Source organism: Oryctolagus cuniculus, chromosome 20 (genome assembly GCF_051225735.1).
Source record: "Oryctolagus cuniculus isolate XC-2025 breed Fujian yellow rabbit chromosome 20, ASM5122573v1, whole genome shotgun sequence".
Classification (NCBI taxonomy): domain Eukaryota; kingdom Metazoa; phylum Chordata; class Mammalia; order Lagomorpha; family Leporidae; genus Oryctolagus; species Oryctolagus cuniculus.
The window spans coordinates 7,209,709-7,235,441 of record NC_142886.1 but is presented as its reverse complement, the minus strand read 5'-3'; the positions used below and the strand labels follow the sequence as shown (position 1 = coordinate 7,235,441).

Genomic DNA, 25,733 nt, shown 5'->3' with positions numbered 1-25,733 from the left:
AGACCAATGGAACAGAACAGAAACACCAGAAATCAACCCAAACATCTACAGCCAACTTATATTTGATCAAGGATCTAAAACCAATTCCTGGAGCAAGGACAGTCTATTCAATAAATGGTGCTGGGAAAACTGGATTTCCATGTGCAGAAGCATGAAGCAAGACCCCTACCTTACACCTTACACAAAAATCCACTCAACATGGATTAACGACCTAAATCTATTACCTGACACCATCAAATTATTAGAGAACATTGGAGAAACCCTTCAAGATATTGGCACAGGCAAAGACTTCCTGGAGAAAACCCGGGAGGCGCAGGCAGTCAAAGCCAAAATCAACTATTGGGATTGCATCAAATTGAGAAGTTTCTGTACTGCAAAAGAAACAGGAGAGTGAAGAGACAACCGACAGAATGGGAAAAAATATTTGCAAACTATGCAACAGATAAAGGGTTGATAACCAGAATCTACAAAGAGATCAACAAACTCCACAACAACAAAACAAACAACCCACTTAAGAGATGGGCCAAGGACCTCAATAGACATTTTTCAAAAAAGAAATCCAAATGGCCAACATGCACATGAAAAAATGTTCAGACTCACTAGCAGTCAGGGAAATGCAAATCAAAACCACAATGATGTTTCACTTCACCCCGGTGAGAATGGCTCATATTCAGAAATCTACCAACAACAGATGCTGGTGAGGAAATGGGGAAAAGGGGACACTTACCCACTGTTGGTGGGAATGCAAACTGGTCAAGCCACTATGGAAGGCTGTCTGGAGTTCCTCAGAAACCTGAATATATCCCTACCATTCGACCCAGCCATCCCACTCCTTGGAATTTACCCAAAGGAAATGAAATTGGGAAACAAAAAAACAGTCTGCACCTTAATGTTTATTGCAGCTCAATTCACAATAGCTAAGACCTGGAATCAACCCAAATGCCCATCAACAGTAGACTGGATAAAGAAATTATGGGACATGTACTCTATAGAATACTATACAGCAGTCCAAAACAATGAAACCCAGTCATTTGTAACAAAATGGAGGAATCTGGAAAACATCATGCTGAGTGAATTAAGCCAGTCCCAAAGGGTCAAATATCATATGTTCTCCCTGATTGGTGACGACTAACCGAGCACCAAAAAGGAAACCTGTTAAAGTGAAATGGACACTATGAGAAACGGTGACTTGGACAACCCTTGCCCTGACTCTTGATGAACAACTTAATACGTTATTCCTCTTAGTATTTTTTTTGTCTGTTCTACTTAATACTACTGGTTTAATTCTGTAATTAAAACACAGTTATTCTTAAGTGTTGAAATTTAACTGAAATATGATCCCTGTTAAACATAAGAGTGGGAATAAGAGTAGGAAGAGATGTACAATTTGGGACATGCTCAAGCTAACTTGCCCCAAATGGTAGAGTTAGAAACATACCAGGGGATTCCAATTCAATCCTATCAAGGTGGCATGTACCAATGCCATCTCACTAGTCCAAGTGATCAATTTGTGTTCACAGTTGATCATAATGAATGGACTAAGAGTCAAAGGGATCACATAAACAAGTCTAGTGCCTGCTAATACTAACCGATAGAATAAATAAAGGAGAGAGCACTCTGGCCTCAGAATCAGCCCTAAAGGCATTCGGATCTGGCTGAAAAGCCCATGAGAGTATTTCAGGCATGGAAAGCGAAGACACTCTGGCAAAAAAAAAAAAAAAAAAAAAAAAAAAAAAAAAAAAAAACAACAACCACCTAAATGAAAGATCTCTCTGAATGAGATCCCAGTGGAAAGAACAGGTCTTCAAAGAAGGAGGTACCTTTCTCTGAAGGGAGGAGAGAACTTCGACTTTGACTATGACCTTGTCTAAATAAGATAAGAGTTGGTGAACTCAAAAGGCTTCCATAGCCTTGGAAACTCATGACTGAAGCATAGGGAGATTACTGATGCCATAAACAGGAGTGTCAATTTGTAAAGTCAACAACAGGAGTTACTGTGCACTTACTCCTCATGTAGGATCTCTGTCTTTAATGTGCTTTATATTGTGATTTAATGCTGTAACTAGTACTCAAACAGTATTTTTCACTTTGTGTTTCTATGTGGGTGCAAACTTTTGAAATCTTTACTTAATATATACTAAACTGATCTTCTGTATATAAAGTAAATTGAAAATGAATTTTGATAAGAATGGAAGGGGAGAGAGAGCGGGAAAGGGGATGGTTGCGGATGGAGGTAAGTTATTGGGGGGGGGGGAGCCATTGTAATCCATAAGCTGTACTTTGGAAATCTATATTCATTAAATAAAAGTTAAATAAAAACAGATCATAGGGAAAATATCATTACAGTTTGAATGGGATACTTTGTTAATATGCCTAAAATAAACAAAGGTAAATTTAGATTCCTTTCTGCAGTAAGAATATCATTTGTTGAACATTTGGAAAAAACGAATATTTCAGGATTGGGTACCAAACGGAGTTCCATTAGTTTTACACTCAAAAAGAAAGAAAAAATAATTTCCTGCATTAAGTCAGGAAACTGTAAGAGATACATATTTAGACCTTTGACTAAGAGACTCATCTTGTTGGCAGTGTCAGAGAAAAAAATTTAGATAGAAGTTAAAAATAAAAGTATAATTTTACATATTTAAATTAGATTTAAATCATGGATTTTTAAAATGTTTAACAGTGTTATAAATTAGGTTTTCAAATTTGATTCACCGACTTTTCAAAATTGATGTCATATAAATCATGTTTTGCAGAATGGCAGCTATCCTTTTATTAGAATTAATAAACACCAAAGGACTGACAGTGGCATAGACATTGCACACAATTCTCTGGACATCCAGGATAACTGGATCATATTTCCCCAAAATGGCTGATGAAGAGGAGATGATAATATACAAACAGTACATGACCACAAAGAAACTCACCAGCAGCAGAACAGTCTGGGTGGCTCTTTTTGCTGAGGAGGTTCTTGGTAAAACCTTCATGCTCTGAAGGTATCGAGACCTCTTTTGATGGCTAGATAAGAAAATCACCATGAATGCACTGGAGAGCAGCATGACTGCTACAAAGAAGACATTCTGGGACACAAGTGTGAAAAATATTTTCATGATGATGGGTTTCATTGAAGGAATTGAGGTTCTGAGGGTAGATTGGCAGGTCCCCTGTCCAATCTGGCACAAACAGGGGCGGGGGCGGGGTTCTATGCGCAGACCGGAAGTCTCCAGTTCAGTGTGGGACTGGCGGAGACGGGCAGTGAGGCAGGTTCTGTGTTCTGTGTCAGGCAGGGGCGTGGAGGCGGACCGAGTTCTGGGCACAGACAGGTCTCTCGTCTGGTCCGAGGGAAGCAGGGGCGGGGGGGAGCAGGCGGGTTCTGCGTACGGACCGTCAGATTCCTCTCCTGGCAGGCAGGGAGGGGTGCTGAGGGGGAAGCAGGCGGGGTTCTGAGCGCAGACTGGCATCTCCCACGTCCAGTCAGAAGAGGACGAGCTTCTGGGCGCAGACCCGCAGGTCCCCGTCCTGTCAGCAGCAGACAGGAGCGGGAACAGGGAGCTTCCCCTACCCGTAACCGGCAGGCAGGGTCGGGGAAGAAGACTGGATTCCGGGTGCAGACTGACTGGTCTCCTGTCCAATAAGAAGCAGGCATGGGGGAAGAAGGCGGGTTGTGGATACAGACTGACAGTTCTCCCATCCTGCCAGGGGTGAGGAGGGGCGGGGCGAATGGCGGGGTTCTCTACACAGGTGCCCCGTGCAGTCATAGGGAGGCTTGAAGGAACGAATGCGGGATGGGTGGAATAGGGCAGGGTTCTGGGTTCAGTTGGCATGCCCAGCATCCAATCAGGGGAAGCTAGTTGTGCACAAGTAGACAGTTCTGAGGGGCAGGCTGGCATGTCCACTGTCCAGTCGGGGCAGACAGGGGAGGGGAATGCTGGTTCCTGGGCTCAGACTAGCACCCTCGGCGTCCAGTCAAGGAAGGCAGGGGCAAGAAGAAGGTGGGCTTCTGAGCGTACACTGGCTCCTTGTCCACTCAGGGGCATGAATGGCGGAGAAGGTGGCGGGGTTTGGGGTGCAGACTGGCAGGTCGGCCGTCCATACAGGGGCAAGCAGGCGTGAGGAGCAGACTGACAGGTCTCCCGTCCACTCAGCAAAGCAGAAGGGAAATGGGCAGGCTTCTGGGTGCAGACTGGCAGGTCCTCTGTCCAATCTGAGGCAGGCAGGGGAGGGACGAAAGCGGAATCCTCAGCGCCTACTGGGAGCTCCCTCGTCCAGTCAGGGTCAGGAAGTGGATAGAGGGAGGCGGAGTTCCACAGGCTGACTGGCACCACAGTCGTCCATTCGGAGAAGGCACGGGAGGGAAAGTGGGTTTTTGGGGGAGACTGGCAGATCCCTCGTCCAGTCTGGGGCAGTCAGGCAGACCTGCCCCTTGTGTGCTTGGTGCACGGTGCGATAAGCCCAGGCCAAGACCTGTACAGCTGCTGATTACTTTTTTTTTATTTTAAAGATATGTGTATTAGTTTACTTAACTTTTTGATGTCAGAAAGAGAGAGAGATGCTGGCTCACTCTGTTAGTAAAATGGCTTGATCTTATCTGTGGCTCCATCTAAGCCTGAGATGCCATTTTAGGCACTGGCCCCATTACCATCTTGCACAGTAAATTCAGTCCTAAGCCCAGATTGGCTCACTAGATGTCAGCTGACCAAATGGCCCAGCCACAAGCATCAGCTCCACCCCACCCTAATGGGATTTGTTGCTCCTGCTTCCCTACCCCCTGCAAGGGTATAACAGGACCTGCTTCCCGCACACTTGCTCTCTTGACCTTGCTCTCTCTCTCTCTCGACCCCCCTTTCTTCTTCTCCCTCTCCCTCCAGTCTCAGATTCCTCAATCCCCACCCTGCCCTGTCAATAAGCCTCTTCCCTTTTTCCTTGTTTGTTGTGTTTTGTGGTGGCCCTACATACTCCCCAAATGGCCACATTGGACAGTCAGGAGATCATCTGGGTCTACCCGATGTGGGTGCAGCAGGGGCCTGAGCCATCCCTTGCTGCGCTGCTGCCGCCCAGATGTGTACCCGCAGGAAGCTGGAGTCAGGATCCTGGATCTCCATCCAGTTCTCCACCTGGGTGTCAGGTACACAAGGTGTCTGTCTCATCTCCATCGGGGTCTCCACGTGGGTGTCAGGTACACAAGGTCTCTCTCTCTCTCTCTCTCTCTCTCTCTCTCGATGTGAGACTGTTCAGCCCACCAGGGTTGGCCTTTGATGTCCACCTCCCTGGGGCCCCTGCTCCAGCATCCTGAGGCTCAGGGTGACTTCTGGGGGTCAGCTGGACTAGTGGCTTTCCTTGTTGACCACCATCCCAGCTGACCAGCCCTTGAGCTTGGGGTTGGGGGCAGCAAGGGGATGATCTTACCAGGTAGACCCACCCCTCCATGTAGCACTTGCAGTCCTGCAAGCCCAAATGAGGGTTCTTAGTTTATTTTTTGTTTTGGAGTCAGTGATCTTTATGTATTTACATATGTAAATTTATTTGAGATTATGTAAAGGTACTGAAATTTATGCGAATTTACTAACATTTGTGTAAATATAGAAATCCATGAAAATTTATTGACACCTAGCAAAAATCATGTAGCTTTATATAAAGTGATTAGATGTATGTGAATTTATCAAGGTTTATGTGAATTTAACAGAATTTATGTAAGTTTATTGAAATTTATGTGAATTTATTGAAATCCATGTGGTTTTTTAAAAGATTTATTCATATATTTGAAAGAGTTACACAGAGAGTAGGAGAGGCAGAGAGAGAGAGAGGTCTTTCACTCGCTGGCTCACTTCCCAATTGGCTGCAACAGCTGGAGCTGCACCAATCCGAAGCTAGGAGCCAGGAGCTTCCTCCCTGTCTCCCATGTGGGTGCAAGGGCCCAAGGACTTGTGCCATCTTCTACTGCTTTCCCAGGCCATAATAGAGAGCTGGATGGGAACTGGAGCAACTGGGACTAGAACCGGTGCCAGTATGGGATGCCAGCACTACAGTTGGTGACTTTATCCTCTACACCACAGCGCCAACCCCAGAAATCCATATGTTTATTGAAATCCATATCAATTTTCAAAAAATTATATAAAATACTTAATTTATTTAAATTTATGTAAATTTATTGAAAAGGTAGAGAAAGGGCTAGCTTCTGCTGGTTCACTCCACAAACGGGAGACTTGAGATGCTGCTGACCTGAGACCACAGCCAGATGCAAGGGGCAGACTCGGCATGACAGACGGCTCAGCCTTCCTTCCCACATCCTGATGAGCAAAACCATGGTCAGTCAGTTCCTCAGATTTGGTCTCTTACAACCATGTTCCCTGTTGTCTGCAGTGCAAATGGGCATGACCAGGTCAGGATGTCCAGGTCCTGATCCTCATGTGATAGACAGGATGATATCCCCAGGATACAGGTCCTAGCCCCCACCTGATAGACAGAATAACTTCCCACACCTGTCCAGAAGCTTCTAGAAAGCATGCACCTGCCAATTCATGCTCTGGCCCCCAAGGCCTGTCCAGCGTCCTGTACTGTCAGCACCTCCTCATTCTCACATTTACCGGAACCCACTGGGAACTCGTCCCAGGCAACCTGGAGGAAAGATGCACAGGTGGGCACGGGCAGTCAGTTGCTCTTGTGGCTCCACTTCCCATCCAGCTCCCTGCTCATGCACACCTGGAAGGCTGCAGCAGGGGATGGCTCAGGGCCTTGTGCACCTGTTGTACCCACATGGGAGACCCGAAAGGAGCTCCTGGCTGCTGACTGCAGCTCTGTACTAATGCACACATGGGAAGAGGCAATAGGGAAGGGCTCAGGGGCTCAGCCTGTATCTCCTCCCTGACACCCACCTGGTGCTCAAGATCCTGCTGGTCATTCAATTTGTCTTTCACATGCGGGATTGGTGACAAGAGGCCACACATTTTGAAGAACCTGGGGTGGGGAGAGGAATAGAGGAGTGAGTATGGCAAGTTCTGGAACCTTCCATCTGTAACTAAGGCTCAGCCCTCCACACCTATCTCCCTTGCAAGTCTCAGCACTGACATCATAAGGGATGCAGGAAACAGGAGACAGTGTGAAGGTACAGTTACAGCTAGGAACATTCTAGAACCTTCTGTGTGTCACAGAGGCTCAGCCCTCTACACCCAGGTCCCTTGGAAATCTAAGCACTGCCATCATGAGGGATGCAGACAACAAAAGACAGGGTGGGAAAGTACATTCACAGCCAGGAAGCTCCTGGAACATTCTGGACCCTTCTATCACTCAGGCTCAGTCCTCCACACTCATCTCCCTTACAAATCTTAGCACTGCCATTGTAAGGGATGCAAGAAATAGGAGACTGGGAGGAAAAGAACAGTCACAGCTAGGAACCTTCTGGATGGGACCTTATAAAACCTTCTATCCATCACCCAGAGTCAGCCCTCCACACCCACCTCCTTTTCAAATCTCAGCACATCTGCTTGAGTTCCTAGCTCCTGACTCTAGCTACCAGCTCATGCATACCTGAGAGGAGGCAACAGGAGATGATTCAGGCCATGAGCACCTACTGCACCCACATGGGAGACCCAGATGGAGCTCCTGGCTCCTGATTTCATCCTGGCCCAGCTCTGCTGTTGTGGCCATTTAGGGACACCTTGCCTGTGTGGATGACTGGGCCACATGCATCTGGGGGATTACCTTTTAGCGAGAAAGCCCAACACAAGGGTGCAGACAAGGGTCCCCAAGACCACAAGCAGGGACACACGCAGCAGGCCGCCATCCTCTGTGTCAGAGCCTGCAGGTGGAGACACAATAGGTATGGGCTGGTGCAAGGTGGCATGTGCTGTCGACAGGCAGCTGGTTCACCTCAGCCAACCCCTGCTGCTGCCTCCCAGGTGTGCATGAGCAGGGAGCTGCAGTCAGCATCCAGGAGCCCCATGCGGGCTTCCAAGGTAGGTGGAGCAAGTACACAAGCACATAGACAATCCCCTACTGCCTCCTCTCAGGTGTGCATGACCAGGAAGCTGAAGGCAGGAGCCAGGAGCTTCATCTGTCTCCCACATGCATGCACCAGGTACACAAGGACCTGAGCCATCCCCTGCTGTTGCTTCCCAGATGTGTACAAGCAGGAAGCTGGATCAGAAGAAGGGCAGCCAGAATGGGGAGGTCCTGGGTCTGCCAGGTGTTGCTGGCAACTGCCCACACCAGGGGTTGGACCCCTGAAAGCTATGCAGCCATTACCAAAGTGCACAGGCTGGCTCCAGGGGCTCCAGCCCAGGACCCTGGCATCCGCAGCTCGGACCCGCACCCAGTGCCTGACTCTGGGCTGCAGGCTGGGGAAGTTGTATTTGTTCTCTGATGCACCAGATACTTCAACCTTGGGGTCAAGAGAGAGAGAGAGAGAGAGAGAGCAAGCAAGCATCAATTGGTTCACTCCCCCAAATGCACAAAACAGCACGTGCAGGGCCAGGCTGCAGTCAGAAGCCAGGATCTCCATCCGGGTCTCCCATGTTGGTGCAGCAGGTGCACAAGACCTGCAGCCATCACCTGCTGCTGCCTCCCAGGGTGTGCATGAGCAGAGAGCTGAAGTCAGCAGCCAGGATCTCCATCTGGGTCATGTAAACAAGGCACTGAGCCATTCTCTGCTGCTGCCTCCCAAGTGTGCATCTGGGCCCACAAGTGTTTTATAGAAGGGATCAATCAGCCAGGACTGATCAATAAAATTTAAACACGATATGAAACTTACCAGGGGGTTCCAGCTGCCAGGTTCCATGTTCTAGACAACAACACAAAAATACAGAAAAATTCAAGGTTTCACCTTCTGCAATCCTGGGGATTTCCAAGAGTTTCGTGAATTCAACCAGAGGAAGCAGGTGCTTGAGTGACAGCTCCCATGCACCTGCATTCCCTACCCCACCCTCACCTTAGGGACCTCTGAGGAGACACCACAGACCTCCTTCTGGATGTCCAGCTGGTATTGGAAGTCCAGATATGACAGCCGCTGCTGGGTCTTGGGCTGCAGCCACTGGATCAGGCAGTGGGACTCGTTGCAGTGGACACTGGTGTTGGCCGGAGGGCTGAAGCGTTCTGTAGGGGAACAGACCACCCTGGGGCTAAGTGGTGTCCACTGTTGTCCCCTGCTGGCCTCCCAGGACAGAGCTGACCACTCCCTGCCAGCCAGAATAAGGGAGACCCAGATGGAGCTCCTGACTCCTGACCCCAGCTCCCTACTCGTGCACACTTGGGAGGAAGCAGCAGTGGGGATGGCCCAGGGCCCTGTGTATCTGCTGCACCCAGCTGGGAGACCCAGGTGGAGCTCCTGGCTGCAGCTTGGTCCAGCCCCTAGCTGTTGGGGACATTTGGGAGTGTGAACCAGCAGATGGAACTTCACTCTCCATCTCTGATATGCAGACATCAATCAATCAATTAATCAATCAACCCCAAGCCCACCCCAAAACAGTAGATGCCATCAGCAAGCATCCATTCATGGTGCTCACCTATTTCTTTGGTGGATAGTATGGCATCGAAGAACTGGATGTGCATGTGCCGGCTGCTGCCATTGACCAGGAAGTAGGTGTAGAAGGGCCACCTGGACAGGCCGTGTAGGTGGCAGCCCAGGTTCGTGCCCGCCTCCTTCAGGTACCCGGGGCATTCTGTTTCCCTCTTGCCTTGGCTCCTGCAGCATCCCACAGGCGTGCATTAAAAAATCCCAATCTCAGCCTTTTCTCCCTCATCTGGCCATCACCAGTTGCAACCCCCACCCCAGCACTCACCTAGAATCCTGCAGAAACAGGAAGTATTGGGTATCCACGGGGGCAACTGGCCCCCGAGCCCAGGTGCAGTTCAGGAAATCGGCATCGTAGATGAAGCAGGAGAAGTTCCTGGCGGCCGTGCCCTCCACGCCTGCATGGAGCAGGTAAGCAGGTGTTGGAGCTCAGCCTGGTGCACAGGAGCTGGGCTTGGGAGTGGGAGGGGATCTCGGAGGGCAGAGGGATTCGAGACAAGGGGAGCGTGGCCCCAAGATACCTGTGTTGGCATAGACCAGAGTCTCACGCAGGTGTCTCTGATGAGCTGTCACCTGGACCTCGAGTGTGGCTCCCGCATGCAGTGTCATGGAGGTGAAGGTGCAGCTGCATCCCATCCGGGAGACCTGTCCCCAGACACTGGTTCACTTCTCGAAATGCCTGCCACAGCCAGGAGCCCTGAGACTCCTGGCAGGTGCACAGGAACCTGAACCACCCCCTGCTGCTGCCTCCTTGCAGATGTACATGAGCAGGGAATGGCAGTAAGGAGCCAGGAGCTCCATCTGTGTTTCCCATGTGGGTGGAGCATTAGATTTATCCACTTATCATACCCATCTATCATCAATCTGTGTACCTATGTACCCATCTATTTATCATTTCTATTTCTTTATCATGTTATATCTATTATATCCATCATCTCTATCCATTGTATCAATTACTGATCTGTCATATGTCATCCACTCTTCAATGTGTCTTGTCTACCTACCTATCATCTCCATCTATCCATAATATCCATCATCTATATTTTTCTCTCTCTTACATACATATATCCATCACCCATTTTCTATCTACCCATCAATGTATATCATCTAATTATACACTTATTAATATGTTAATATATATCCATACATCTATTCATTAATCTGTGAATGTATCTATATATACCTTTCTCACTTATGTTTTCATAATATGTATCCTAAGTGGCAAGCATCTCTCTACCTATATCATCTACACTTTATATCTGACAATCCATCCATCAACTTATACCTATGATTGTCTATCTGTCCATCATCCATTCACCCATCATTCCATCCACTCATCCACCCATCCATTCATCTACCCTTCCATCCCTTCATCCCTCCACCCACCCATCCATCCACCCACTCATCCACCCATTCATCCATCCATCCACAGATCCATGTATCCACCCATCCATCCACTCATCAATCCATACATACATACATCTATACATCCACCCACCCATCGATCCATCAATCCATCCATCCATCCATCCATCCATCTGTCCATCTACTCATCCATCCATCCATTCACCAATCCATCCATCCATCCATCCATCCATCCACCCTTCCCTCTACACATCCACCCATTCACCCATCCATCTATCCATTCATCTATCCATCCACCCATTAATCCACCCACCCATCCATCATCCATCCACCCACCCATCCATCCATTCAGTAAGACTCTGCTGTCCCCTAGAGGAGTACAGGCCCCCAGTATGACATGTTGTACATATGGGCTGGCCATGCTTCTTGGGTTTCCCATGGCTCTCTATGGGTGCCATCTTGGTTCTCCCTCCATGATAAGGACAGCCTAGCCCAGAGTTGGGGGCTCACCTTCAGGCTAGGTGCTCACCTTCATGATGATTTTCCCTGTCTCCTCATGTCTCAGCAAGCACCTGGCTTCAGTCATGTTCTCTGGGCAGTCCCAGCTTAGGTTCATTGTCCTAGAGTTGAAGGTCACATTGAGGCTGGGATATGCCCCCTCAACCTCTGGATCTCCCTGGATCTGGAAGAATGCTGGGGTAGGCCAGGTGGATAGCACAAGGAATATCATCAGGACATCTGTGAAGACACCTGCAGGAGAGAAAAGTCAGAGAGAGAGAGAGAGAGAGAAGACATCCTAGGGATGTCATCCTCCTGTGAATCATGTGGGGATCAGGACCTGGACGTCCTGGGAACATCATCCTGTCTATCACGTAGGCCTGAGGAACTGGGTATCCTGGGGATGCCATGGTATCACGTGGGCATGAGGAACTGGGTATCCTGGGGACATTTTTCCTCTGGTTACAGGGACCCTCTTAAAAATCCCATAGATTTGGGGAAACAGAAGTGAAAAATAAGATACATTTAGAAAGATGATGTGGCTCAGGTTTGTTTTGAGAACATTTTAAAAAGTTTTGTCTTTTTTAACTTGACTTTTGCAATGATTGCAAGAGGGTGAGTGACAGAGTTCATGGGGCGCAGTGAGGGGAGGTACATGAGCAGGAAAGTACAGTCAGGAGCTCCATCCAGGTCTCCCAAGTGGGTGCAGCAGGTGCACAAAGCCCTGAGCCATTGCCTGCTACTGCCTCCCAGACTGAATGAGCACGGAGCTACAGTCAGGAGCCAGGAGCTCCATCCTGATTTCCTACATGGGTGTAGCAGGTGTACAAGGCCCTGAGCCATCCCCCAGGAGGTGGATGGGTGAGTGAGTGGCTGGGCGTGCTCTGGTGTGCCACATCACAGCCAGGGACATCCATTGTCGACCACCCACTTCCTCCTCCTGGCTTCCTCTTCTCCTTTCTCTGCCTGCCAGTCATTCCCTGCCCATAACCCACCCCCAGATGTCAACTCTGAGCCCTTAATGGAATAGGAAAAAAAATTTTTTTTAAATCTTGGTTCCAATCCAAAGGCCTTTATCAGCTGTGGGGGGCCTGCCAGGTGCAGCCACAGCTGAGGCCGAGCTTCAGGTCCTCCTGCTGGGTCCCTAACACTCACACAAGTGCACCCACCTGAGTGATCAGAGCTGGGGAGACCCAGGAAGGGGGATCCTAAATTTCTAGATGTTTCCTAGGCTGCACCCTCCTCCTCCAAGGACTTCTCCTCCCCTTCCACACCCCACTCTGCTCACCTAGAGCGGGAGCCATGAACAGGTGCAAATCAGCTCAGCAGCAGCTGCAGCAGGCGTAAACCTTGTGTATGCTGGGGTTACCTGGAGGCTGATTGACAGGCCTCCTCCTCCTCCTCTTCCTCCTCCTAATCCTCCTCCTCTTTTTCCTCCTCTCCTCCTCTTAGTCTTCAGCCTGTCTGCCTGTCTGTTTTCCTGCCTGCCTGTCCATCTACTGTTCCTCTTCCCCGCCTCATATCGCTTCCTCCTAGGGCAGGATTGGGAAACCGGAGCCCCCAGCCAATGAGATCAGCTCGCGTCCACGGTTGCACACGGCCTCACTCTTCCTGCAGGAAAGAAGAAGAAGAGGGAGGTGCTAACTACTGGGGTATTGTGTGTGCAGGGGATGTGAATGAAGGAATGGAGGGACAGAGGTGAGGTGCTGAGAGACTGATCTGTCCATCTATCAACTATCTACTCTCCTTTTTAGTCTGTCCATTGTGTGTCTTTACCTATATCTGCTACTTCCGTGTGAATCTATCACCTATCATCTACCTACTTATTATTCTGTCAATCACCTCTCTTTCCTTCTTTGCTATCACCTATCTATCTAACACCTGTCTTATCTATTAACCTCTCTGTCAACCTCTTTCCTATATCTCTGTCCTTATGTTTGAATATCTCCATCAATCACCAATCAACCTCTCTACCTCCAAACGTCATCGTCATCTGTCCACCATCCATCCAGCTGTCCATCACCCATCCATCTATCATTCATCTGTCTGTCCATCATAAGTCCAGACTGCAAGCCCCCACTTGGTTCTGCCTCCCCCCAGCAGCCACATCACTGGCACCCCTGGAAAGCCCAGGACAGCCCCAGTTTCCGGAATCTTCTGAGCTGAAATGTCACTCATGGGCTGGATGAGGAAGTGAGCATGACGTAGAGGCTCAGGGCCACAGAACAATGAGTTTCTCAAGAAGTCACTTCCTCTTTTTTTAAAAAATATGTGTATTTGGAAGGCAGAGTTGAGGGGTGGGGGAAGGGGAGGTTCTATTTGACAGGCCCTAATGCCAATGTGATTGACAGGATGACATCCCCAGGATGTCCAAGTCCTTATCCCATGTGACAGAGAGGATAATGTTCCCAGGTTATCCAGGTCCAGCGTGATTGGATGATGTCCCAGTCCTAATCCCCATGTGAAAGGATGCTGTTCTAAGGATGTTCAGGTCCTCATCCCCCTGTGGTACATATGATAGACAGGATATCATCCCCAAGGTGTCAAGGCTCTAATCCTCATGTGATGGACAAGAGATGTCCTGGGCTTGATCCCCAAGTGATTGACAGGATAATGGTTGTATGTGGTGTTTTTTTAATGCCAAGGCTGAGTCTGTTTCCTTCCTGCCATGTTAGCCCTTGTTCCTTCTCTGTCTCTTCACCAAAGGGGCATGGCATCTTCTTGTCACTCACAAGATGAATTACCCCCTGAATGACTGTCATTCATGTGTCAGTCTATCATTTCAGGCACAGGCATGAGCTGCCCCAGTCAGGCTGTGGCCCTCACAGCTGCTCTATTCCCACTCATCTTCTTGCTGGGACCTGAGAAGGCTTCCAGGCACCTGGGGACAGGTAAGGGGCACATGGGGCAGGAAAGACCTCACCCCAGGCCACTTGCGATTTATGGTCTCTGTTTTTCCTTTATTTTTTCTCTTTCTAAATGTAACATGGAAGAGTTTCATTGGGGGGGTGGTTTGTGGTGATTTCCTGGCACCACAAAGAGGTGTGCCTCTGGAGGGTGTGGTGAATCTCAGGTGTCCTGAGAATCTGAGTTGTGGGCAGAATCTGGGCTGTGTGCACTATATGGGCTGTGTGCAGAATCTGGGCCATGTACAGAATCTGGCCTGTGTGCACTGTCTTTGTGTGCAGAATCTGAGCCGTGTGGAGAATCTGGATGATGTGACGAACTTGGGCTATGTACAGAATCTGGGCTGTGTGCAGACTCTGGGCTGTGTACAGAATCTGGGCTGTGTGCAAATTCTGGGCTGAAGCCAGGAGCTGTAAGCTACATCTGGGTCTCCCATGTGGGTGCAGCTGGTACATGAGGCCCTGAGACATTCTATGCTGCTTCCCAGGGTGTGCATGAGCAGGGACCTGTAGTCAGGAGTCAGGAGCTCCAAGCAGGTCTCCCTCATGGTTGCAGCAGGAGCCTTCTCCTAAACCTCCTCCCAGGTGTGCATGAGCAGAAAGCTGCAGTCAAGAGCAAGGAGCTCCATTCAGTCTCCCACTTTTGTGTTCAAAAGGCTGCCTCCGAGGCTGCCACCAGCCCCAGCCATCTGTCTAGCTCTCTCTGTGTCCATCTTGCAAACAGCCACTCTCCCCCGCAGGCAGCCTGGAAACCCCCGTTCCTGCTTCCTGACAATATAAGCTTGGTGGTTTACCCTCTAACCACAGGGACTTCTGCAGTGTCAGGTACAGAATAGGCTTCACTTTTCTGGCAGCCAATAATAATCATAATCTTCCCTTCTACTTCCCAGGAGTACATGAGCAGGTAGCTGCATCCAGGAGCCAGGAGCTCCACCCAGGTCTCTCACATGAGTGCGGTAGGTACACAAGGCCCTGAGCCAGCCCCTGCTGTTGCCTTCTCCCAAGCTGCCACCAACCTCTGCCATGTGTCTATCTCATGTCTCTCTCTCCCTCTCTCTCTCCCTCTCTCCCTCTCTTCCTCTCTCCCTCTCTCCCTCTCTCCCTCTTGCAGAGAAACAGCCCCTGCCTCTCTCCATTCACCCCTGGCCAGCCTGGAAACCCCCAATGCTGCTTCCAGTTTCTGTCAATCTCATTATGCAGGGATTACTACACTGTCAGTCTCAGAAGAGGCTTCACTCTTATGATGGTCTAATCTACTACTACTACTACTACTAATATATAAAACCCCTTCCTGTTGTAGTTGATTTCTCAACAATGTTGCAGTGGATTCGTTTCTGAGAGGAGGAACGTGGTGGGAGCAAGAGGCGTGGAGTCACCACACAGACCCCAGGAGTCGGGTGAAAGCGGGCTTGAGGCAAGCAGCCCGCAGACTCGTTTATTTCAGTTAGTACAACAGCTTATATAGCCAAGACCAGCCAATCTGGTCAAGGGGTGGTCTATGCCCCAATAAATCACAGCCTGTTGCCAGGCAGTTTCCAAAGCCATCCAATCACAGCCCGTTGCCAGTCAGGCTCCGTTTGCCATGTGGGTTTCAAAGCCGTTCAATCACAGCCTGTTGCCAGGCAGGCCCCATTGCCAGGTGGGATTCAAAGCCATTCCTGAGTAACTGATGCTCCCTTGCCAACAGCCATCTTGGCATGGCCTTCTCATTCCACCACATTTCCCCCTTTTTGTTTATTTTTGAGCAACAGGAGGCATGATTCTTGGCCATACCATTGTTGACCCCGTTTCCATGTGGTCTCCGTATGCAACTGTGCCTGTCTTAGGTTGTCCCCCAGGGGATCTTACCCGTCATTGACTAACCAGTGCTCAAATTGAGAGACCACAGGAGTGCTTGCTCAGAAAGGGGTAGGAATGAGGAACAATGGTAACTGTCGCTCCCCCTCTTCATGGAGGAACGACACAGGACCCTGCGCTGTTCTTTCGTCTGCTCGGCCCTCCCCGGGTTTGCTGCTGGTTCTTCCCGGGTTGGCTACCGTCCCTTCCACCTCCGTGGAAGGGCGGTTCCCCCTGGCCACATTCCCCACTTCCGCAGGGGAGCGGCACACCGCCGGCCGGCTCTCTCGGGGGCTGCACAGGTGTTCCCCTTAGATGTTCCCCTTAGATGTTCCTGGTGCATGTTGTCTCTCTCCTCCTTTATAGTCCTCCTCCGCCAATCCCAACTCGGCTGCCCACACGCCGAGTACGCTGCTCTCCTCCAATCAGGAGCAGGTCCTACAGTTTATTGGTTGAACTGGAGGCAGCTGAGTAGAAGCTGTTTTCTCCTCTCCCAGCGCCATATTGTGGGAAAGCAGATGCATAGAATAAGTCTTAATTCCAGTAACTTAGTCTAGTCCGAGTTGCTCCCAGTTGCTCCCCACAGGTAATCAGGAATGGCATGACCGCACACAGGCTGTAGGCCGTTTGAGTGGCTGACCAGAGCTAGTGGGGTACAAAACAGTAACAGATATGGCTATGGGCAGTTTCTTAGGGTAGGATGATAGGGCATGTGAATCTGCTAACAAGGCAGATTCTCAGTCTTGTTCAGCTGGTTCTGGTTGGCTGTCAGTTGCAGGCTTGATGTTTCTGGCTGGTACCCAAATTGGCTGTTCCGCATTCTCTGGAAAGGCACAAGCATACCCTTGACCTTTGGTTAGCAGAGGGTGTGGTCCTTTCCATTCTCCTGTCAAGGGGTCTTTCCACCTAACCATAAGGGCTGGGGTCTGGAATGGAAAGGATCCCCAGTGTTTATAAGCTGGGTTTATCCCTTGGGAATCAAAAGTAAGAAAATTGATAGTGAAAAGGACCTCAGTCAAAGAAAGCTGTGGGTCTGAGGGCATATGATTGTTTTTCTGTCTTTGTAAGAGATCTTTAATCGTCCTATGAGTTCTTTCAATGATTGCCTGTCCCTGTGGGTTGTATGGGATACCTGTGGCAGACTGTATGTTCCAAGATTTCAGGAAGGAATTAAATTCCTGTGATGTATACGCTGGCCTGTTATCAGTCCTTATGGTCCACCACACCCTCCCACCTCCCAGGTGTGCATAAGCAGGAAGCTGCAGTCAGGAGCCAGGAGCTCCATCCTCATGTCCCACGTGGGTGGTAGTAGGTGCACTGCCTACCAGGTGTGCTTGAGCAGTCAGTTTCAGTCTGGATCCAGGAATTCCATTAAAGTATCCCAGGCAGGTGCAGCAGGTGCAGAAGGCCCTGAGCCATCCACTGCTGCCTCCTCTCAAGTGTGCATGAGTGAACAGGGAGCAGCAGTCAGGAGCCAGGAGCTCCATCAGGGTCTCCCACAGCAGTTACACAGCCCTGAGCCTTCCCCAGATCCCTCTCCTCCTACTCCTCTGCCTGATGCTGAGTCACTACCCCTTCACCACACCCCAACCACAAGTTCAACTTCTGTATTTTGATTGCAAAATGGGCTGCTCATCTTTGTTCTTGGAGCCCAACCCAGAGATTGGTCAGCTGTCAGCCACTGGGAATGAGCATAGCCGCAAGGTGAGGCCACTTGGCCACAGGTGCAGGGCACACCCAGCTTCAGGGTTCCCAGGGGGATTGTGACTGAATGGATGGGATCAGGAGAAGGGGAAGGGATCAGGAGCACAGATTGACAAAAGGGGCAGGATTAGGAGCAGAGACTGACAGGAGAAAGGGCGGGACCATGAGCTGAGACTGACAGGAGAAATGGGAGGGACCAGAAGTGAGGATTGAAAGGGGAACAGGAAGGACCAGATATAAAGAATGATAGGAGAAGGGGCAGGACCATGAGTAGAGACTGACAGGAAATGGGTGAGGGTCCAGGACTGGAAATTGACAGGAGAAGGGGCAGGACTATGAGCAATGATTGACAGGAGAAGGGGTGGAAGCGGGAGTGGACAGAGGAGTGACTTCTGCTGGGAGCAGATGCAGAAATGGGAATGACAATGAGCAGTGAGGAAGGCCTTGATGGACATCTAAGTTGACAGGCATCAAGGCCAGAAGGTGACATGTGACACAGCCATGTGGCTTAAGGCACATCTATGTCTGTCCAGAGATGTCAGGTGACAGGTGGATGGGCAGGTGGAAGGGTGAGAGAGATGGAAGGAGAGTGACATGGAGGTGTGCTGGTGATGGACAGGTGGGTAGGAAGATGTGGAGAGGCTCAAATGATTGACACATGGGCAGATGGATGATTGACAGAGATAAACACTCAGATGATTGACACACAAATAGATACTCAGATGATGGACACAAAGACACATAAATGAATAGATATACATAGGATGGACAAACACACACAGAAGATAGGTGATGGACAGATGGGATAGATTGATAGATACATGCAGAATGACAAGAAAGTTCACCTCGTTCTGAGTGAAAGGAATGTGAAATCGATGCAAAGTGATTTCCATGAAGTCTACATGGTCGTCACATGGGTGAAAGATAGGTGGATTGATGACAGGTAAGTGGAAGGATTGACAGATGGATAGATAGATATGTAAACAGATGATAAGTGGATGGATTGATCAATAGAGATACATAGATAGCTTGATATGTGGATAGATGATAAATGATGGATTGGCAGATGGGCACATATGTGAAATGTAGATGGTTAGATGATAGATAACTGGATGGACTAACAGATAAGTGGATGGATTGAAGATAAATAAATAGACAAGTAGATTGATAGGTAAATGGTTGGATTGACAGAAAGATACATACATAGGTATGTAGATAGATAATAGGTAAGAGGGTGGATTGACAGATGAATAGACAGATATGTAGATAGATGATAGGTATATATCAGTCTTCTGCTGATATGCTCTGGGAAGCAGAAAAAGATGGCTCACTCCACTGATATGGGAGACCTGGGTGAAGCACCTAGTTTCTGGCTTCATCCTGGCCCAGCCCTGGCCATTGTAGCCTTTTGGTAAGTGAACCAATAGATGGAAGACCTGCCTGGGTCTCCTCTCTTTGAAATTTTTTATTTCCAATAAATAAATAAATAAATAAATAGGTAGATAAGTGGATGGATAGATAGGTAAATGGTTGGATGGACATATGTATGGATAGACTGTTTAGATATGTCTAGATAGATAAATAGATATGTAGATAGGTAGTTGATAGATAACTGGGCAGATAGACAAGTGGATGGATTGACACATGGATAGACAGATAAAAAGGTAGATATATAGATAGGTAATAGATAAGTGGATGGATAGAGAGATAAATGGCTGGGTTGACAGATGGATTGATGGATAGATGATAGATATGTGGATGGATAGACAAGTGGATGGATTGATGGATGGATGGACAGATACATAAATGATAGATAAGTGGGTAGATTGACAATATGTGGATAGATATGTAAATAGATGATAGATACATAAGTGGATGGAAAGATAAGTGGCTGGACTGACAGATGGTTAGACAGATACATAGACAGATATGTAGATTGAAGACAGATAAATGGATGAATCACAGATGGATAGACAGGCAGTTATGTAGATAAATAATAAATGGATAAGTGGATAGTAGATAAAGGGTTGGATTGATAGAAACATAGAAATGTAGGTAGATAGATAATAGATAAATGGATGGATTGACAGATGGATAGATAGATAGATAGATGATGGATACATGGTTGGATTGACAGAGATAGATGATAGATCAGTGGATGGATAGACAGATAAGTGGATGGATTGACAGATAGTTGTATTAGTAGATAGATAGATAGATTGATTGATTTATTGATTGATTGATTGATGAGAGACACAAACCAAAGGATCAACACATGGCTGGAAGAATTGACAGATAACCTTATGGATGGGTGGGTAAATACCTGATGCACAAATGACAGTTCACCAACAATGGGTAAATATAGACACACAGATGGGAGATGATGGACAAGTGACAAATAGAAGAGGAGAGGATAGACATCAACTGGCGGTGGATGACATGGATGAGCACCCAGATGACAGATGGATCAAAACATTGATGGACAGGAAATAGATTAACAGAAGAAAGGTGAGAGATATGGCCAGATGGATAAAGGGTAAGACAGAAAATACATGATTGAAGGACAGTTGGGTGATTGATAGATGATAGATGGACATATACATGAGTGGATTTACAAGTCAGTCTGTATTACATGTATCCATAGATGATTTTTTTAAGATTTATTTTATTTATTTGAAAGATAGAGTTACAGGGGCCAGCGCTGTGGCACAGTGGGTTAAAGCCCTGGCCTGAAGTGCCAGCATCCCATATGGGCACCAGTTCAAGACCTGGCTGCTCCACTTCCAATCCAGCTCTCTGATATGGCCTGGGAAAGCAGTAGAAGATGACCCAAGTACTTGGGCCCCTGTACCCACAAGGAGACCCAGAAGAAGCTCCTGTCCTCTGGATCAGCACAGCTTCAGCCGTTGTGGCCAATTGGGGAGTGAACCATCAGATGGAAGACTTCTCTCTCTCTCTCTCTCTTTCTCTCTCTCTCTCTCTCTGTAACTCTGACTTGAAAATAAATAAATAAATCTTAAAAAAAAAGAAAAGAAAGACACAGTTCCAGAGAGAGGTAGAGACAGAGATAGAGGTCTTCCATCCACTGGTTCACTCCCCAGATGGCCACAACAGCCAGAGCTGAACTGATCTGAAGCCAGGAGCCAGGAGCTTCATCTGGGGTCTCCCATGTAGGTACAGGGGCCCAAGGACTTGGGCCATCTTCTTCTGCTTTCCCAAGCCATAGCAGAGAGCTGGACTGGAAGAGGAACAGCCAGGACTAGAACCTGCGCCCATATGAGATGTCAGTGCTTCAGGCCAGGGCTTTAACCCACTGTGCCACAGTGCTGGTCCCTCCATAGATGATTGACATGTAGTAAATGACTAACATATGGTATATGATAGATGATTGAGAGGTGGTAGACAAACACATGAGTGGATTCACAGGTCAGTCTGTATTATACATGTTTCCATGGATGATTGACAGACATATATGATTGGAAAATGGTAGACACACAGATGAGTGGATTGATTGACAGCCGTCTGTACTATATATGTTTCCACAGATGATTGATAGATGCTCAATAGACATCAGCGTGGATTGATTGACATGTCAGTCTGTATTATGTATGTCTCTGTAGATAATGACCAGACATATATGATTGATAGGTGGTAGATAGACATCAGATGAGTGGATTGGCTGATTGATCAGTCCATATTACATATGTCTCCATAGATAATGATAGACATAGATGATGGACAGGTGGTAGATGGATACACTGGTGAGTGGATTGACATATATCTCCATGGATGATGATGGACAGGGTCAGCACAAGGGTCAGTCCTGCCTATGCACTGGCTGGGAGAGGGGAGGGCGGGTGCCTGGTGCATTTGCAGCCTGAAGGGCAGTGCCTGGTGTTCTGGAGCATTTCAGATTCTTATAGAAATGGGGCAGGGCCTAGTTGGTTTTTAATTTTATTTTTTTAAAGATTTGTGTCCAGGCAGGGCTCAGGTCCCCAGGTTTGCTTTCTACTGTGTCCTGGTCAGTGTCCTGAGCATGGGCCTCCTCCTCCTGTCCCTATGGAAGCTGCACAGGTGAGGCTGACGCTGGCCAGGTGCACAGGTGGGATGCGTGGAAGCTGGGCAGAAGTCCAGGAATGGGGACAGCAACCCATACACACCTGGGAAGAGGCAGCAGCAGGAGATGTCTCAAGGTTCTGTGCACCTGCTACACGCATGTGGGAGACCTGGATGGAGCTCCTGGCTCCTGACTGCAGCTCCCTGCTCATGCACATATCTGGGATTCAGCAGGAGGTGCTGGCTCAGGGCCTTGTGCACCTGATGCACCCATCTGAGAGACCTGGATGGCGCTCCTGAGGATGATTTAGGTCCTTCTGCCCTTCTGGAGGAGGAGGGCAGAAAAGGGGAAGGACCTACTGAGTGACAGACAGCTGTCCTTTACAGAGTCAAGAACTTTCTCGTGCCTGCCATGCTGGACCTCAAATCCAGCTTCCCTGGGCTCTTTGAGTGCCACCGAGGAGATTTCCAGGAAAAGCCTGACCTACCCCCCCTTTCATGTTTCACTTTTCATTCCTGCAGGAGAGGATCTCTGACACCCAGAATATGGCACCCCCAGACCCGATAGAAGACACCATCCCTGAACACACGCTGGTCATCTACATACCTGGGATGGACCCCCAGGAGATTCGCAGGGCATCCAGACAGGGTTCCTCAAAGTCAGGAAACAGGAGGCCACCATGGGCTCCCCAGGGCTCCTTTGCTGTCCCCTGGAAAGTGCCAGCCTTGATGCCCTAGCACAGCTGAAGTTCACATGGGCTGACACACACTATATGGTGCTATTAATGGGGTTTGCAAACTAAGCAGGTAAAGCTGGTCATGAGGGGTTGGAATGTCTCCTGGGATTCACAGCTGCAGGACTCAGGACTTTGGGGCCCCCCACCCTGTGCTGGGCACCACCATCCACTGGGGGGACCTGAGGACCTTACCTGGAGGAGAGGGGAGGGAGCTGGTGAGGGGGTGGCTTCTGAAGATTGTTGTTGCACAGGACTCCTTGTGGAGGCAAGTTGGAAACCCCTTGGTCTTTGGGACCCACCCAATAGCAGTAACTCAGTTGAGGGCTGAGGGAGGGGAAGGGGGCTATTGTTGCTCAGGAGCATCCCCTGGACTTGAATTAGAGATAAACTTGCTCTCTGTGAACCACCCCCACCAGCTGTCACCCAGAGAAGGGTGGGATGGGGTGAGGAGCATGGGGCTGTCACTGCCCAGGACTCCCCCTTGGACTCTTACCAGAGAACACTTTGTTCTCAAGGGACCCTCCCTCAGCACACATCCATCTGTATGTGGTGTGTCCATCACACACAAGGCTCACCCCTTCCTGAACTTTCTAGAAACTAAACAGAGGTAGCTTCCAGGCTGCTGAGCAGCAGAGACCTTGGACCTACCCCTGACCACAGATGTTGTCTTTGCTGTCACTCAGCATCCATCATGGAATTGACAGCTCTGCCAGGGGGCTGCTGAGCCCATCTAAGATCCCTGCTTGATGTGTGTCAGTCATAGCAGGAAAAAAAAAAAAAACAGGGTGACTGGAATTCCCCCCACAATGACATCAGCACCCCACCCCACATCTGTTGCCTGACCTCTGTGACTCCTGTCTTGCGTAATCCCTGACCCCGTGCCCTACCAGATAAAAACAGAATAAAAATCCATGTTCTCTGTTCGATTTTTATTATTTATTAAACAAAATACATAGAACGCACAGTAGTTAAGCAAGCATCTGCCGCTGTCCCCCTAGGTGTGCATGGGCAGGGACCTGCAGTCAGGAGCTCTGTCCAAGTCTCCCATGTGGGAGCAGGTGCACAAGACCCTGAGCCATCCCCCAGCAGGTGGACCATTGTGGGGGGTGGGGACTGGGTGGGGCCTGACTGCTACATCATGGCCTGGGACGCCCATTATGGGCTCCTCACTTCCTCCTTAAGAGTTCCTCTCATTCTGTCACTCACTCCCTGCCCACACGTACCCCTAGACCAAAACCCTGAGCACTTAAAGGGGTGTGGGAATTTTTTGTTTAAATCTTGTCTTCCATCCCAAAGCTTTTATCAGCTGTGTGCAGCCTTCCAGTGCAGCTGCAGCTGAGGCCAAGCTCCAGGTGCCTTCTGCTGGTGGTGGTGGTGGTGGTGGGGCTGTCACTCACACAGGTGCAACCACCTGGGTGCTCAGAGCTCTGGGGCTCCCAGGTGAGAGGAGTTCTTAATTTTCTAGAAGTTTCCTATACTGCACCCTCTCCCCCAACCCCCAGTCTGCTCACTTGGAATGGGAGCCATGAGCAGGTAGGTACAAATCAGCGCAGCAGCAGCACCAGTAGCTGTGGACCCTGCAAGTGCGAGGGTCATCTAGAGGGTAATAGACAGGCCTCCTCCTCTGCCATAAGCCTGCCTGCCTGTCCATCTCTTTCTGTTTCTCTTCCCTGCCTCCCAGCAGTTCCTCCTGGGGCAGGATTGGGAAACCGGAACCCCCAGCTAATGAGGTCAGATTGTGTCCACAGCTGCACACAGTCCCACTCTTCCTGCATGGAAGAAGCAGGTGCAACTACTGGAGTGCAGTGCATGGGTGTGTGAGTGAAGGAATGAAGGGATAGAAGTGGGCTGAGGGACAGACCTGTCCATCATGTACTAGTCTCTGAGGGGTTAGCAAGACTTGGGGGACCTTGGCTAGGTCTTGTGGCATGCCAGTATGTGGGTGCAGGAGGCATTCCACCAACAGGTTAGGCTATGGCCCATGTGTGCTGTCACTCAGGTGTGTGGGGAGGGGCACCTGCTGTGTGTCACTCCTGTGGACAGCTTGTAAATCTGTCATCCTGTTTACCTGCATAAAAGCAATGCAGACAGGTGGACTTGCAGCAGCAAACTCAGTTTATAATTTTTTAAAGGGTGCTCTAGGCTTGGAGGTGGTGAGAGTTGCTCATGGTGTATGTGGTGTGCAACCAGGCATACTCACCTGTGCTTTTATGGGAAGCAAAAATAGCACCTGCATTCAAAGCTGCAGGGTTTGCCTGGAGGAAGCTGCTGCTACCTGAGGGCTGCACATGTTACTTTTGTGGGCCACCTGGAGGTTCCAGCATCAGGGGCCTTTGAAAGCAGGAGTTTGAAGTCCAGTCGGGGCCCCAGCTGGGTTCCCTCGGTGGACTGCAGGAGCTCACCTGCGCCTGGGGAACCCGAGTTCCTGGACCAGGTGAATGCCACGACCTGGGGGCAGGTGCACAAGGCCCTGAGCTATCCCCTGCTGCTACCTCCCAGATGTGCATGAGCAGGGAGGTGCAGTCAGCAGCCAGCAGCTCTACTGAGGTCCCTCATTGTGAGTGATCCATCTGGACAGGTGTCAGTTCTGACAGCTGCCTCACCTGCTGTTTGTGCTGGATCTCCCACAGGGATTTGTCCTTGTGAGATCTTGTATTGTACCTACCTTGAGTCCAGCTTTTGGGTGTGCGCCTGGGACGTTCTAGAATATTCCACATAGGTGCTTGTCACCAGGCCCACTGTCCGTTGACTTTCAGTGCAGCTCCCCTGTGCTATGCATCCACCTATCATTTATCTCCATCTATCTCCATCCACCATCTCTTATCTATCTTTATCATTGTCTTCTACTTCTGTCTACCTATCTTTCTACCTATTGTCTAATTATTTGTGTAATCCATCAACTATCCTTTTTCTGTCCATCATGTGTCTTTCTATATATCTACCTATGAGTCAATCACATTAATCTACTTATTATTCTGTCAATCATTTCACTCCCTCTATCTTTAGGTGTCTTTCACCTATCATCTATCCATCTATTCCATGTTGATCACCTCTTTCTTGTATCTCTATCACTATGTATGAATCTATCATCCACCCATCAACCTGTCTACCTCCTTACATTCC

At 49.0% G+C, this 25,733-nt stretch overlaps 1 protein-coding gene and 2 long non-coding RNA genes across 11 annotated transcripts in view; 1 reads left to right on the top strand and 2 right to left on the bottom strand.

Moving 5' to 3' along the window:
- Positions 1-3,528, bottom strand: part of LOC138847331 (uncharacterized) — a 38,959-nt gene extending 35,431 nt beyond the window's left edge. Inside the window, exons 1-2 of the long non-coding RNA XR_016226703.1 lie at positions 3,389-3,528; positions 2,931-3,021 (exon numbers count right to left, since the gene is read on the bottom strand). This is a non-coding gene — a long non-coding RNA (uncharacterized LOC138847331). The remainder of the gene's footprint in view (positions 1-2,930; positions 3,022-3,388) is intronic.
- A 2,599-nt stretch (positions 3,529-6,127) lies between these two features.
- LOC100346676 (colony stimulating factor 2 receptor subunit alpha) lies at positions 6,128-12,895 on the bottom strand. Of its 9 annotated transcripts, none has more exons than XM_089322551.1 (12): positions 12,660-12,895; positions 11,403-11,623; positions 10,030-10,153; positions 9,777-9,906; positions 9,501-9,679; positions 8,927-9,090; positions 8,750-8,779; positions 8,245-8,380; positions 7,702-7,798; positions 6,876-6,957; positions 6,483-6,618; positions 6,128-6,357 (listed from the first exon to the last, which is right to left on the bottom strand). In XM_089322551.1, exons 1-11 carry the CDS (start codon positions 12,673-12,675, stop codon positions 6,520-6,522), a joined length of 1,278 nt encoding a protein of 425 aa, XP_089178677.1. In that variant the 5' UTR covers positions 12,676-12,895; the 3' UTR covers positions 6,128-6,357; positions 6,483-6,519. The 9 variants fall into 9 exon arrangements, 6 of the variants coding, with proteins under 6 accessions (XP_089178677.1, XP_008249542.3, XP_008249541.3 ...); XM_008251320.5 differs by having other exon boundaries at positions 6,128-6,290; XM_008251319.5 differs by having other exon boundaries at positions 6,128-6,290; positions 6,512-6,618.
- Positions 12,896-12,940: 45 nt separating this feature from the next.
- On the top strand, positions 12,941-15,234 carry LOC149120027 (uncharacterized). The gene is made up of 3 exons (XR_016226702.1): positions 12,941-13,069; positions 14,145-14,262; positions 15,168-15,234. It is a non-coding gene; the product is annotated as an uncharacterized LOC149120027 (long non-coding RNA).
- Positions 15,235-25,733: the final 10,499 nt, after the last annotated feature.

Excerpts from the sequence above, each read along its gene's own strand:
- LOC100346676 (XM_089322551.1), bottom strand. Across the intron at positions 10,154-11,402 it reads CAGGGAAAATCATCATGAAG|GTCTCCCGGATGGGATGCAG; the intron begins GTGAGCACCTAG and ends GTCTGGGGACAG. Across the intron at positions 7,799-8,244 it reads GAGCCAGCCTGTGCACTTTG|GCTCTGACACAGAGGATGGC; the intron begins GTAATGGCTGCA and ends CTCCACCTGCAG.